The sequence below is a fragment of the Ranitomeya imitator genome, chromosome 4 (genome assembly GCF_032444005.1).
Source record: "Ranitomeya imitator isolate aRanImi1 chromosome 4, aRanImi1.pri, whole genome shotgun sequence".
Classification (NCBI taxonomy): domain Eukaryota; kingdom Metazoa; phylum Chordata; class Amphibia; order Anura; family Dendrobatidae; genus Ranitomeya; species Ranitomeya imitator.
In genome coordinates, this window is record NC_091285.1 from 445,888,783 (window position 1) to 445,902,946 (window position 14,164).

At 47.0% G+C, this 14,164-nt stretch overlaps 1 protein-coding gene across 1 annotated transcript; it reads left to right on the forward strand.

Moving 5' to 3' along the window:
• The first annotated feature begins 681 nt into the window (after window positions 1-681).
• On the forward strand, window positions 682-4,194 carry LOC138676418 (uncharacterized). Its single transcript, XM_069765692.1, has 2 exons — window positions 682-3,110; window positions 3,586-4,194. Exons 1-2 carry the CDS (start codon window positions 2,691-2,693, stop codon window positions 4,111-4,113), a joined length of 948 nt encoding a protein of 315 aa, XP_069621793.1. The 5' UTR covers window positions 682-2,690; the 3' UTR covers window positions 4,114-4,194.
• The last annotated feature ends 9,970 nt before the right edge of the window (window positions 4,195-14,164 follow it).

Sequence of the window (14,164 nt, forward strand, 5' to 3'; positions counted from 1 at the left end):
GAGCAAAATATCCCGGCTTCTCCAAAAGTCTACATAAACTTGTGACCATTATATGTATGGCCACGAAAATTCACATTGCGGCCAGATGGAGAACCACGTCACTCTCTATTTCGCTAGTTAAAGACAGAATAAACTCGATTCTACTGCATGAACGCATACAAGCTACCAGGAATGATGATTGGAACACTTTCTTTCGGACTTGGATTGATCTTGACCTGGATTCCGTCGCTCAACTGACCCAAGCTCTCAGGATCTCCCCATAATGTGAACATATATGGTTAGAGGGTCTGGAGACGAACACTTCTAGGTGGGATTAATATCCCTATCATTTACTTACAATGTTATATATTCTTGGTGCCCCTCTATTGTTTGCTATATTTGGATTGTTCCTGATAATGGCTAACCAGACTAACGAGACCTTTAGTTTCTGACCTACCTGAGTAATTTCTCATGTTATGTTAAAGTTGTTGCTTGTTTGATGACTGATTAGATACCCCCCTCCCTGATGTCTCCATCCTTTGTCTCTCTGTATTGTCTATGAGTCTTTGTACGTTTTGTTTGTCCCCTCTAATGGTACCGTCACACAGTGCAATTTAGATCGCTACGACGGCACGATTTGTGACGTTGCATCGTCGCTTAATTATCGTTTCAAACATCGTAGACTGCGGTCACACTACACGATGCACGACGCTGAAGCGATAAATTCATGACGTATTTGCGATGTAGAAGTCGTATGGGACAGTCGTACGGTCGTGTCACACACGACGATTCAGAGCAAATTTTGCATAATCTGTGCGTGACGTTGTTCACAAGGGGCGTGTTGTGCCACTAGTTAGTGTGGTGATAGGCCAAAGGTTCTGTGCACACAATTGGTTGGAAAATTTGTCACCTGAGCGCTATTGTTCCCAATGCCACTTCACTGCTTTCAAAATTTCCTTTCTTCACTTCGTACTTGGACACTTGGTGGACCTGGACATCGGAATTTTGTACCTCGCTGAATATACCACGCTTTGCACCGCTGCTTCGAGGTATGTAAACCGCTTGGGCGTGGTGGATGGAACGCTGTATGGACGGCATGAGTGCTTCGTTCCACCGCTGAAGCGAAGTGGATGGTACACTGTTGTGACTGGAGGGCTACAATGTGGCAGATGGTACGCTGTTGTGCTTGGTTGTGACTGGTGGGCTACAGCGTGGTAGATGGAACTCAGTTTGTTCGGCATGACCGCTTCGTTCCACCGCTGAAGCGATGCGGATGGTACGCTGGTGTGACTGCTTATGACCGGTTGTGTGTGTTGAGCTAGAGCGTGGCAGATGGCACAATGTATGGTCACCATGAGCGCTTTGTGTGGCTGCTGTAGGGAAGCGGGCGGTACACTGTTTTGGGTTATGGTGGCCTATGGCGCGGCAGATGGAAGAAGCGATGCGGATGGTACGCTGTTGTGACTGGTCGTGACTGGTCGTGACTGGTGGGCTACAGCGTGGTAGATGGAACTCAGTTTGTTCGGCATGACCGCTTCGTTCCACCGCTGAAGCGATGCGGATGGTACGCTGGTGTGACTGCTTATGACCGGTTGTGTGTGTTGAGCTAGAGCGTGGCAGATGGCACAATGTATGGTCACCATGAGCGCTTTGTGTGGCTGCTGTAGGGAAGCGGGCGGTACACTGTTTTGGGTTATGGTGGCCTATGGCGCGGCAGATGGAAGAAGCGATGCGGATGGTACGCTGTTGTGACTGGTCGTGACTGGTCGTGACTGGTGGGCTACAGCGTGGTAGATGGAACTCAGTTTGTTCGGCATGACCGCTTCGTTCCACCGCTGAAGCGATGCGGATGGTACGCTGGTGTGACTGCTTATGACCGGTTGTGTGTGTTGAGCTAGAGCGTGGCAGATGGCACAATGTATGGTCACCATGAGCGCTTTGTGTGGCTGCTGTAGGGAAGCGGGCGGTACACTGTTTTGGGTTATGGTGGCCTATGGCGCGGCAGATGGAAGAAGCGATGCGGATGGTACGCTGTTGTGACTGGTCGTGACTGGTCGTGACTGGTGGGCTACAGCGTGGTAGATGGAACTCAGTTTGTTCGGCATGACCGCTTCGTTCCACCGCTGAAGCGATGCGGATGGTACGCTGGTGTGACTGCTTATGACCGGTTGTGTGTGTTGAGCTAGAGCGTGGCAGATGGCACAATGTATGGTCACCATGAGCGCTTTGTGTGGCTGCTGTAGGGAAGCGGGCGGTACACTGTTTTGGGTTATGGTGGCCTATGGCGCGGCAGATGGAAGAAGCGATGCGGATGGTACGCTGTTGTGACTGGTCGTGACTGGTCGTGACTGGTGGGCTACAGCGTGGTAGATGGAACTCAGTTTGTTCGGCATGACCGCTTCGTTCCGCCGCTGAAGCGATGCGGATGGTACGCTGTTGTGACTGCTTATGACCGGTTGTGTCTGTTGAGCTAGAGCGTGGCAGATGGTACAATGTATGGTCACCATGAGCGCTTTGTGTGGCTGCTGTAGGGAAGCGGGCGGTACACTGTTTTGGGTTATGGTGGCCTATGGCGTGGCAGATGGAAGAAGCGATGGTAGGCATGAGCGCTTTGTGTGGCTGCTGTTGTTAAGCGTTTGGCACACTGGCAAAAGTATTGTTAATAGGACTCTTTGTCAACCATGTAATTTTTTTTTATAATTACTTTTTAGATGTCAAATCGTGTGGAGTTCATCAGGGATTTCATCGAGATTTATCAGTCTTTTCCCTGCCTCTGGAAAATAAAATCTCCTGAGTATTGTAACAGGGAAAAGAGGAGGGAGGGTTACTTACAGCTCATTGAGCTTTACAATCGTCAGGCACCAGATGAGGCAGCTAACGAAGCAGTTATTAAAAAGAAAATCCAGGCGCTCCGCACGGTCTGGAGGAAGGAGCTGAACAAGGTTCTTCAGACTACAAGGTCCGGAGCTTCCACTGAAGAAGTTTATGTGCCAAAACTGTGGTATTTTGAGCATCTTAATTTTCTGAGGGACCAAGAGGTGCCACGGACTTCAACGTGTCTTCGATTGTTGGCACCTGTGGAACCAATAGTTTCGGAGAACCACGCCGAGCAGGAGTCACAAGGGCAACAAGTAAGTAGCTCTTTGGACGAAAGTTCACCAATGTGTCCTATAATTACATAATTTTTCTCTGCATTTTAGGTTTTATACTTCTGATTATCACATCAGTTTGAAGTTGTTACAAAAACATGTACACATAAGTAACCCTGTCGCAGTCAAGTATTATATGGGGAACTTAATATGTATGAAATGGAGATATATGTAAACCATACCATCTAAGCAATATAGAAAATAGTATCGCTTCAAGCTGCCGATGTACTCTTGTTGAGACTATTTAGACTATAAAATATTGGTCAGGTTCCCATAGCAGTCAGAACAGTGTAGTTCAAAGTATTCAATAAAAGGGAGGGTTAAAGAATATTACTAAGCATCAAATATATTATAATCTTTTTGTTACCTACTACGAATATATAGTTTGGATGCGGTTATGGTGGTACTACTTTTTGTTGCCGGGTTCATAACTTGTTTTTTTCCCCCCCCCCCCCAGGATGACAGTGCGCAGGAGAGTACACTAGACTGTTCACAGGACTGCACAACAACAGATTTAGTGGAGGCTGCACCTGCCAGGACTCAATCGAGGCAAGGTCCAAGAAAACGGAAAGCCACCTCAGACGCCTCAAATGAACTATTGAGCCTGGCAAAGAAGGTGTTGACAAGAAATGTTAGCCCTGCGTTAGAGGGGTTTGGACACTATGTGGTTGACAAACTGGCCAAAATGGACGACAACCAAAGAATACTAGCAGAGCGTCTGATTCTGGAAGCAGTAAACAAGGGTACTGATGGCGATTTGGACAAGAACACTTGTTTGGTCTCTTCCCGGCCAATACAGCGGACAGAGCCATCAAATTTCAATGGTTGGTCACAGGGTCAGACATCGATGCGACACAATCCTCACGTTTCCCACTTCGGCCAGCCACCCCCTAATAACTCCTACACGCCAATACCTTTACATATGGCTTCGCCCATCAGGCACCAAAATTTTCAGCCGGAACAATCGTCGTATCATAATTTGTGATTTCCTAACTACTTTTACATTCCTTTTTTTTTATTGTCTTGTTAAAATAATGTTTCAAATAAAAGCTTTTATTATAAATTCTATCACTACTTTTTGATTGGTGTGTCTCAATCACAGCACTGTATGAGGGAACAAATTAACGTAACAAATTCATGTACAGTTAACTAAAAAAAAATCGAATGAAAGTTTAACAAAATCTTTTAATTGGAACAACAAAAAATGGATTATTGGCCCGCCTACAACTGCTGGCACATGTCCCGCAGCTTCTGCAGCTCCTCCATTGCCACATTGTGCTGCTCCTGAATATGTGCCATAGTGTGGAGTAACTTGTCTATGCCGGCTTCAATATCCTCCTTGTTGACAGTGACGAGAGCTGTGGGTCAAAAAACATAACATTAATAACACAGTAGTCTCCCGATGTGTCTTTGCTTCTGTGAATAAAAAAAAAAAAAAAAAAAAAAAAAAGTAAGCAAAACAGACTTGGGGGGGAAGGGGGGGGGGGTGGGGGTTTGGGTTGGGGGTGAAAGAGTGGGCCTGCAACAAAATCAAAATAACTTAATTGTGGGAACCTACTAGGATGTTGAGGCACGGAGGGCACTTCTGGATCTGAGTCGCTGTTGAATGCCTCGTGCTGTCGGCGGCGGCGCTGTCTCTTTGCCTCTGTGAAGGAAAAAAAAAAAACAAGGTCTGTCAGCATATATGGCAACAGTGGCTGCCGGGGGAGGGGGGGGGGTGTTAAGAGGGGACCTGCAACTTAATCCAAATCACATAATTGTGGGAACCTACTAGGATCTGGAGGAGTTGACCCGGAGGGCACAGATCCAGGAGAGGCTGGGCGGGATGCCTCGTGGCGGCGGTGGTGCTGTGTCTTTGACTCTGTGAAGAAAAAAAAAAATTAAATTTTTTTAAAAAAGTTCTGTTAGCATATATGGCAACACTGGCTGCCGGGGGGGGGAAGGGGACCTGAAACAAAATCCAAATCACATTATTGTGGGAACCTACTAGGATCTGGAGGAGTTGACCCGGAGGGCTCCGGGACATTGGACCCTGAGGGCACAGAGCCAGAAGAGGCTGGGCGGGATGCCTCGTGGCGGCGGCGGTGCTGTGTCTTTGCCTCTGTGAAGATAAAAAAAAAAAAAAAAAATTTTAAAAAAGGTCTGTTAGCATATATGGCAACACTGGCTGCCGGGGGGGGAAGGGGACCTGAAACAAAATCCAAATCACATTATTGTGGGAACCTACTAGGATCTGGAGGAGTTGACCCGGAGGGCACAGATCCAGGAGAGGCTGGGCGGGATGCCTCGTGGCGGCGGTGGTGCTGTGTCTTTGCCTCTGTGAAGAAAAAAAAAAAAAAATTTTTTTAAAAAGGTCTGTTAGCATATATGGCAACACTGGCTGCCGGGGGGGGAAGGGGACCTGAAACAAAATCCAAATCACATTATTGTGGGAACCTACTAGGATCTGGAGGAGTTGACCCGGAGGGCTCCGGGACATTGGACCCTGAGGGCACAGAGCCAGAAGAGGCTGGGCGGGATGCCTCGTGGCGGCGGCGGTGCTGTGTCTTTGCCTCTGTGAAGAAAAAAAAAAAAAAAAAAATTTTGAAAAAAGGTCTGTTAGCATATATGGCAACACTGGCTGCCGGGGGGGGAAGGGGACCTGAAACAAAATCCAAATCACATTATTGTGGGAACCTACTAGGATCTGGAGGAGTTGACCCGGAGGGCTCCGGGACATTGGACCCTGAGGGCACAGAGCCAGAAGAGGCTGGGCGGGATGCCTCGTGGCGGCGGCGGTGCTGTGTCTTTGCCTCTGTGAAGAAAAAAAAAAAAAAAAAATTTTGAAAAAAGGTCTGTTAGCATATATGGCAACACTGGCTGCCGGGGGGGGAAGGGGACCTGAAACAAAATCCAAATCACATTATTGTGGGAACCTACTAGGATCTGGAGGAGTTGACCCGGAGGGCTCCGGGACATTGGACCCTGAGGGCACAGAGCCAGAAGAGGCTGGGCGGGATGCCTCGTGGCGGCGGCGGTGCTGTGTCTTTGCCTCTGTGAAGAAAAAAAAAAAAAAAAAAATTTTGAAAAAAGGTCTGTTAGCATATATGGCAACACTGGCTGCCGGGGGGGGAAGGGGACCTGAAACAAAATCCAAATCACATTATTGTGGGAACCTACTAGGATCTGGAGGAGTTGACCCGGAGGGCACCGGGACATTTGACCCTGAGGGCACAGAGCCAGAAGAGGCTGGGCGGGATGCCTCGTGGCGGCGGCGCTGTCTCTTTGCCTCTGTGAAGGAAAAAAAAAAGTTAGGTCAGCAGTTCGCTGTGCCACATAGTACTTTTCACCGTTCATACTGTCCCATAGCTGTGGCACTGCAATGTTGAAACTGTCCCATAGCTGTGGCACATAGTGGCTCTGCAACGTTCAAACTGTCCCATAGCAGTGGCACATAGTGGCTCTGCAACGTAGAAACTGTCCCATAGCTGTGGCACATAGTGGCTCTGCAACGTTCAAACTGTCCCATAGCTGTGGCACATAGTGGCTCTGCAACGTTCAAACTGTCCCATAGCTGTGGCACTGCAACGTTGAAACTGTCCCATAGCTGTGGCACATAGTGGCTCTGCAACGTTCAAACTGTCCCATAGCTGTGGCACATAGTGGCTCTGCAACGTTCAAACTGTCCCATAGCTGTGGCACATAGTGGCTCTGCAACGTTCAAACTGTCCCATAGCTGTGGCACATAGTGGCTCTGCAACATTCAAACTGTCCCATAGCAGTGGCACATAGTGGCTCTGCAACGTAGAAACTGTCCCATAGCTGTGGCACATAGTGGCTCTGCAACGTTCAAACTGTCCCATAGCTGTGGCACATAGTGGCTCTGCAACGTTCAAACTGTCCCATAGCTGTGGCACTGCAACGTTGAAACTGTCCCATAGCTGTGGCACATAGTGGCTCTGCAACGTTGAAACTGTCCCAAAGCTGTGGCACATAGTGGCTCTGCAACGTTCAAACTGTCCCATAGCTGTCCAACATACTTTTGGGTACCTGAGTACTAACCTCTGCTAATCTCCTGGCGAAGCTCCTGCAGGCGCTCTGGCCTTTTCGACTTGAGATCGCCCCATTTTTTAACAATCTGGGCCTTGGTCCGAGTTATCCCAAACCGCTTCCTGAGGCCCTCAGACACCACACGGACAACTTCCTCCTTGTGCTGGTTGCGGTGCAGCACCATCCCTGTGGTTTCATACTGCATCCTATCCATTGTTCCAATAAGGAACTTGAGCTCTGGGATGCCCATAGGTGGACCACGGCGACTGGCAGCCATTATCACGATGTCAGGGGACAAAAACAAGCTAGGGCAGGCACGCAGGAACGCTGTAACGTCATCACGCCGTCATAGACCACGAGCGTACATTACGTGCCGCTCCGGCGTTATATAACGATACTTCGAACGGCATTTACTATGTGCGTTCCTTTCTTAACGCTCAGTCGTCACAAATGTGACGCTGTTCATAAACGGCAACGCTATTGCGATGCCAATGGCGCGGCAGGACGGCGGAGCGCAGCTCCTCCTCTGGGCGTTGCTCTTCAGGGTCATTCCATCTAAAATGGCGGCGAGAATGCGTTCTGCTCCTCTGGGGCAGCCAGAACTCCTTTTTTTTATTTCTCAGATGGATGCCATGGATTACGAGGGTCTGGAGAGCCGCCCTGCCCACCCACACATCCACAAGCGAGAAGTGCTTGGACAAATAACAAGAATGATGGAGAGGAGGTTTGGTGTCTGCCGCAGTCAGCTTCAGCTGCGTAAAAAATGGGCTGACCTCCGCTATAAAACGCCACAAATGTTTGCGGAGTTGCGTGCGGAGGCAAGGCGAGGCAAGTACTAGTATGGGGGGATTGGGAGATGCATGCTGTCAGGAGGGGGGGGGGGGTTTGGGAGGGAGTCTTGCGATCATGGTTGCCAACGTGACCTCAAATGCATTAAAACACATGCCCCGTTTTTGTACAATTTAGTTATTCTCCAAGCAGAATATGCGTTGTCCGTGAGAAAACTTGTCGGGTTCCCTAATCTCAACCTCCATCTTGTAATTATTAAGATGTCCATAATTTTTACTTTCTCAATTTCCCATAAATATTAACGGAGGAGGTTGGCCTACAGATGAAATAATACGTTTTCCAAAGACAGGAAGACCATTGAACCCCAGAGCCCACAGACATGTCAGAGTATCGCACCCCTGTAAAGTGTGATCTCGATTTTATGTTTGAGTATATTGTAAGCTTTGCTCTGCAGCACTCAACATTTGTGTGTAAACATTGTGATTCTTTACTTTAGGTGTAGAGAGACAGCGGCGGCAAGTTATACCATCCATTGCCACCAGTACCCCATCTTCAGGCACCAGTGGGAGCCCACAGTCCGGGACATCACGTAAGTTCACAATCATTTATTGCATTTTTTTTAACATCACACGGGACATAACAGGGTACCTGAAATATTTGAAGACATTACAGACGCAGTAATGACCCAGCGGCCTACCACACCTCCACCATCTGTTGCGACCATGCACCCTCGCACCCCTGTGAAGTGTGATATAAATTTTATGTTTCAGTATATTGTTAGCTTTGATCTGCAGCACTCTACATGTGTTTTTAAAGATTGCGTTTGTAAACTTTCTGTGTAGAGAGACAGCGGCGGCAACAGGTACCTGCCATTGCCAGCAGCACCACAGCATCCACCACCAGCGGGAGCCCACAGTCCGTGACGTCACGTAAGTTAACAATCATAGATTACAGTTTTTCAACTGCATACGGGACATAAGAGGGTAGCGGAAATATTTGAATACATTACAGACGCAGTAATGACACAGCGGCCTACCACGCCACCACCAGAGAGCAGACGGCCTCGCACCCCTACACCACCCTCAACACCTCCCTTTCGACACTCCTCTTCCTCCCCCGGATCCGCGGCATTCTCCCCAGAAGCTAACATACGTAAGTGACCAAAACTGCGAGCGCTTCCCAACGGCGTGTTCCATAGTTAACCAGATCTGTTATTATTTGCTTTTAGGTGCTGCAGCAGTGGCCAGATCGCTGGGATGGGACATTAGCAGCTCTGGTTCTGGCAATGAGGAACCGGCGTCCCTTCTCCGTAAGTATCAAGATAATGCGAGTGGTTTTCTGCTGGATGTCACCATAGACAACCAAAACTGTAAAATTTAATAAAATTTACATCGCCCTGTGGTGCCAGACCAAATAGAAATTTACAACACAGAAAATTAGGTCCTGCCCCAGAGGTCAAGATGTATTTTCAGAGGAATCAACGTTTGTTCTCCAACCTCTTCTATCCACAGAAACGGCCACCGTAAGAGAGCTCCTGGCGAGACAATTGCGACTGGAGCGGACAGCAGCGCTCCTGCAGCAGACAGCAGCGCTCCTCCAGAGTCAAGTGGAGCAGCAGGGCGTGACGCTGCGACACCTCTTGGGCAGGAGATAATATTTTTTTTGGTGGGGGGGTTATGTTATATTTTGTTGGAAAATAATTTAAAACCAAGAAAGTGTTACAAAAAAACCCAAAAATCTTCGCATTCTTTCTTTAATGTTTACCAAGCTATAAGGGTTAACAGCACCATTGTATAGGCATCACATTTAAAGTTATTTAGAGAGGTTTATATGACAGCAAAGCAAAAAAACAAATTTTTATGTTATACGGCGCGATCCTGCCACGGTACAGCTCCAGAACCATTAAAGTACTGACAGTATTTTTCGCGACAGTCCCTTGCATCGTCTGCCTGTCTGCCAGATCCAAGAGCTTGAAGAGCTGTAAAATTTTCAGGTTGTGTACGCCATTCCCCGGGCACAATATCTCCGGTTCTTGCGTCCACTGCATCAATAAACGAAGGAGGAGAATAGGAGTTCGTATCATGACGTCTCAGGAAATTATGGAGCACACAGCATGCCAAAACCACAATGTCTATAGACGGCAGCTTCAAGTTGATAGCTGTGTGGAACACTCTAAACCGATTTGCCATTATCCCAAAGGCATTTTCAACCACACGACGGGCCCTCGACAACCGGTAATTAAAGATTCTGCGCTCCGGTGTGAGTGTTCTCTGTGCAAATGGCTTCAGCAAATGTGGATGAAGAGGGAAAGCTTCATCAGCGATGAAGACAAAATTTAGGTTTGCTTTTGTGTCTTCATTTAGTGGCAACAGCAGTTCATTGTTCCTCAAGCTTTCCCCAAATGAAGTGTGTTCAAAAACACCACCGTCGGAGACTCGACCATTCATGCCAACATCCACATCGACAAACTCATAGTTTGCATTGACAAGGGCCATGAGGATCACACTGAAATATCCTTTGTAGTTGAAAAAAAATGATCCAGAGTTGGCTGGTTGCGTGATGCGCACATGCTTTCCATCTAATGCACCACCGCAGTTTGGAAACTGCCACAGCTCATCAAAATCGGAACCAATCCTCTTCCAGTCATCCGCCGTCTTGGGAAACTGCAAGATGAGAAGGAAACATGTACAAATTAGGTCAAATATATTATGCACATACACTCTCATGTGGACATCCTACAGTGATTGAGGCGCAGTATGGATTAGTATAACAAAGTCAACAACACAGAGTATGCAGGCAGCCATTTTTTTACAGATGGCTTCGGTGACTCAGAGGGGGTGCTAAACAATATATCTAAATAATAGAATCAATAAAATTACGTTGGGAGCAGCAAATAAAAAAGGGTGGCGCAGGGTTGGAGCAGCACATATCAGAATGGAGCCGCAAAATGGTAGCAGCACATGTCAGAATGGAGGCGCAGGATCACAGCAGCACATGTCTGAATGGGGGCGCAGGATGGGAGCAGCACATGATAGGATGTAGAACATATACCTATAGAAATGCTCGCCATCAGGGCGTAGAACTGGTTCAATAGCTAGTATAATATATCGACATAACACAGCAGCCAAAAAAATATAGTAGTACCTCCATATAATGCCTTAAGCTCTGCACAATGGCCTCGCATGTCTCCGGAATCACAACGCTCAGGAAAGGTCTGGAAACAGCTGCGGAAAACTGCAAATCCTGAAGAGACCTTCCTGTTGCCAGGAAGCGCAGTGTCACCGCCAACCTTTCCTCCACGGGCACGGCTGCACGCATCGGCGTATCACACCTTTGTATGAGTGGCGTAACAGCAGACAGTATTATTTTGAAGGATTCCTCGGACATCCGAAGGTAGTTTCGGAAATCTTGAGGGTTATTGTCACGTAACTCTCTTATGAGACCCATGTGTGACAATGTGGATCTTTTCTGCAGCCAGCTCCGGGTCCACATGCGACGTTTTCGTTTAGGACGTCTCTCCTCTTGGAGACGTGCTGCCTCAAACACCAGGGCAGCAGCAACAACAGAACTCTCATCGGAAGTGAGCATAGTTCCTAAAAAGAAAACAAACGTACAATAAATACACGTGCTTACAAAACAATTTTCTGACCATTGATCTAATAACTATATATGTTACTACTGGTATTAAATGGGGCAGTCAACCATCTCGATCTGTAAAAGGATTAATTAATTGGGCCACGCTACAGCTGTGTACCTGAGGTTCTCAGGCCTACTCAAAGGAACAATCAACCACACTCCAACGTTTATCCCCGTTGAAGCGCAACATATGCTACGCTGTAGCGTTATACATACCTTTAGCGGTAAAAGTCTAGTAGTTAAAAGTCCAGGGAATCCAGCGAATTTAGTTCTGTTTACAGCACGTGCTAGAGAGAAATGAATAGCGCGCTCGAGAGCTCCGGTTTTATCCGCTGGGAACAATAGTCCTTTGTCGAATGAGCGCACAGTATTGTACCGCCCAATCAGCACACGGGAGGTGGAGAATTCAGCGCTCCTACGTAGCCAGCTCCTCCGCCCTTTACATCGTATACAATATCGTGCACACCTTTGTCACACCATGCGATCATGCCGCCACAGCGGGACACTAGACGACGAAAGAAAGTTTCAAACGATGTGCTACGACGTACGATTCACAGCGGGGTCCCTGATCGCAGGAGCGTGTCACACGCTGCGATATCGTACCTATATCGCTCGAACGTCACAAATCGTGCCGTCGTAGCGATCAAAATTGCACTGTGTGACGGTACCTTAAGTCTATTTCTTCAGTTAGAATTTCTGATTGGAGCTGCTGGGATATTTGCTCAGTGATATTGGGCAGGGGTGTATCCTGTAGGAATGCTTGTAGAAGGTGCGGGGGGGGGTGTTTCGGGAGCGGAGTAGAGTTTCTGATAGAATTCATAAAATGCTTTGTAAATGATCTCTGGGTGGGCCGATACGTGTCCCGCAGGATCTCTAATAGAGGGTATAGCGTTAACAAGTTGTTTTGATCGTAATTGGCGGGCAAGCATTTTGGAGGGTTTATTTGCCTGCTTATAAAAAGTAGCTTGGGTCCAAGCAAGAGCTTTTTCCGTTTTGGTGGTTAAGACTACATCTAATTGTAGTTTGATGTCATGTATTTGTTTGATTAAGTAACGGGATGTAGACATCTGGTTTGCCTGTTCTAGTTTAAATAATTTAGTTTCCAACTTGTTTTGGAGCTCAGATCTGTTTTTTTTCTTAGTAGATGCTATTTTAATTATTGTGCCAGTAATATACTTTTTATGAGCCAACCAGACATTCCCAGGTGAGGATTCCTCAGTAACATTGGTTTGGAAAAAGAGTTTTAGTTCCTCCACAATTTGAGAGGCTATCATAGGGTCAGCTAGAAGAGATTCATTTAGCCGCCATCTAAAAAGATTGGATGTAACAATATCAAATTTAAAAACGGATAGAGCAGCATCATGATCGGACCATGCTGACGGGACATGACGCGAAAACAAAACAGTTGGGAGAGAATTTGCCGCAGTAATTTGGAGATCTATTCGGGAGTACGATCCATGAACTGGAGAAAAGTAAGTGTAGGAAAGAGAAGGAGATCCAGCTCAACGAAATAGTGAAAAATCCATAGTTTATTTCACTTAAAATATAGTGAAAGGACAAAACATCAGCATACAAAAAAATATTTTAAAACCAAGGTCAACGCGTTTCCGGTGACTAAGCACCCTTAATCATGATTAAGAGGCCAAGAAGAAACGGGAATATTTAGAGTCAAAATATTTGGGGTAAGATGTGTTAGAAAAATGAGTTTCTTGCAGACACAAAATGTCTGGCTTGGATTTTTGATAGTCTAAAAAGGCTTTTTTCCTTTTTATCGGTGAATTGAGCCCTCTAACATTATGAGATAAAACCCTACACATGGCTAGCTATATAATTACCGCTTACAATCCAGTATTCTCGAGCCCTTCTCCGACCAGACCTGAAAGGCCACCTGAGGTGGTGCCAATTCGATGAACAGCTTTGTACAGCTCTAAAAGGAAACAATAGGAAAGATACAAAACGGGGGAAACAAAGACAAATAACACATAAAATGCAAAGACTTGGGTCAAAGGCCCAAAGAGTGTGGTGACCCAGAGATTCATATTAGGGGAAAATCCGGGTATCACCAAAGTTGGGCGACATGTAGAACACCCGAGTATCCAACCCTTGCCGTAGCGGACCCTGATAGGGAGGTCAGGGGAGGGAAAATAGGGGAGGGGTAGGGGGGAGGTAAGAAAAGAAAAGAAAAAAAAAGGGGGGGGGAGAGGAAGGGGGGGTGGAAGGTAGGAAAGTTGTGGAGGGAGTTTGGTAGGGTCGGGCTATTGTTGTATAACTCGGAACGGGGGGGGGGGGCATTTAAAAGAATAATGCATGTATTTGAAGAGTATCTCTAAATTAGTGAGATTTAGCATAACTTGTGATGCTCAGTTTTTTAACAGCAGGTTAGCCTGAGAAGACCAACGGGTTGGGTCCAACGTCCAGTCATGTAGTAGATGCGGTTTGGCTCCTTGTTTTAGGAGCTGGCTTCCATTCTCTAGCTGGTCTTAACTTCCTTTGTGGCTGGGGTGGTATAACATCAAGAATTGGTATTCCGGCTTGTTCTAAGGCTTTTTTACCCTCGTCCAGCGAGCGGCAAACATGTAACT

Excerpts from the sequence above, each read along its gene's own strand:
- LOC138676418 (XM_069765692.1), top strand. The coding sequence starts at position 2,691 with ATGTCAAATCGTGTGGAGTTCATCAGGGATTTCATCGAGATTTATCAG. Across the intron at positions 3,111-3,585 it reads AGGAGTCACAAGGGCAACAA|GATGACAGTGCGCAGGAGAG; the intron begins GTAAGTAGCTCT and ends CCCCCCCCCCAG.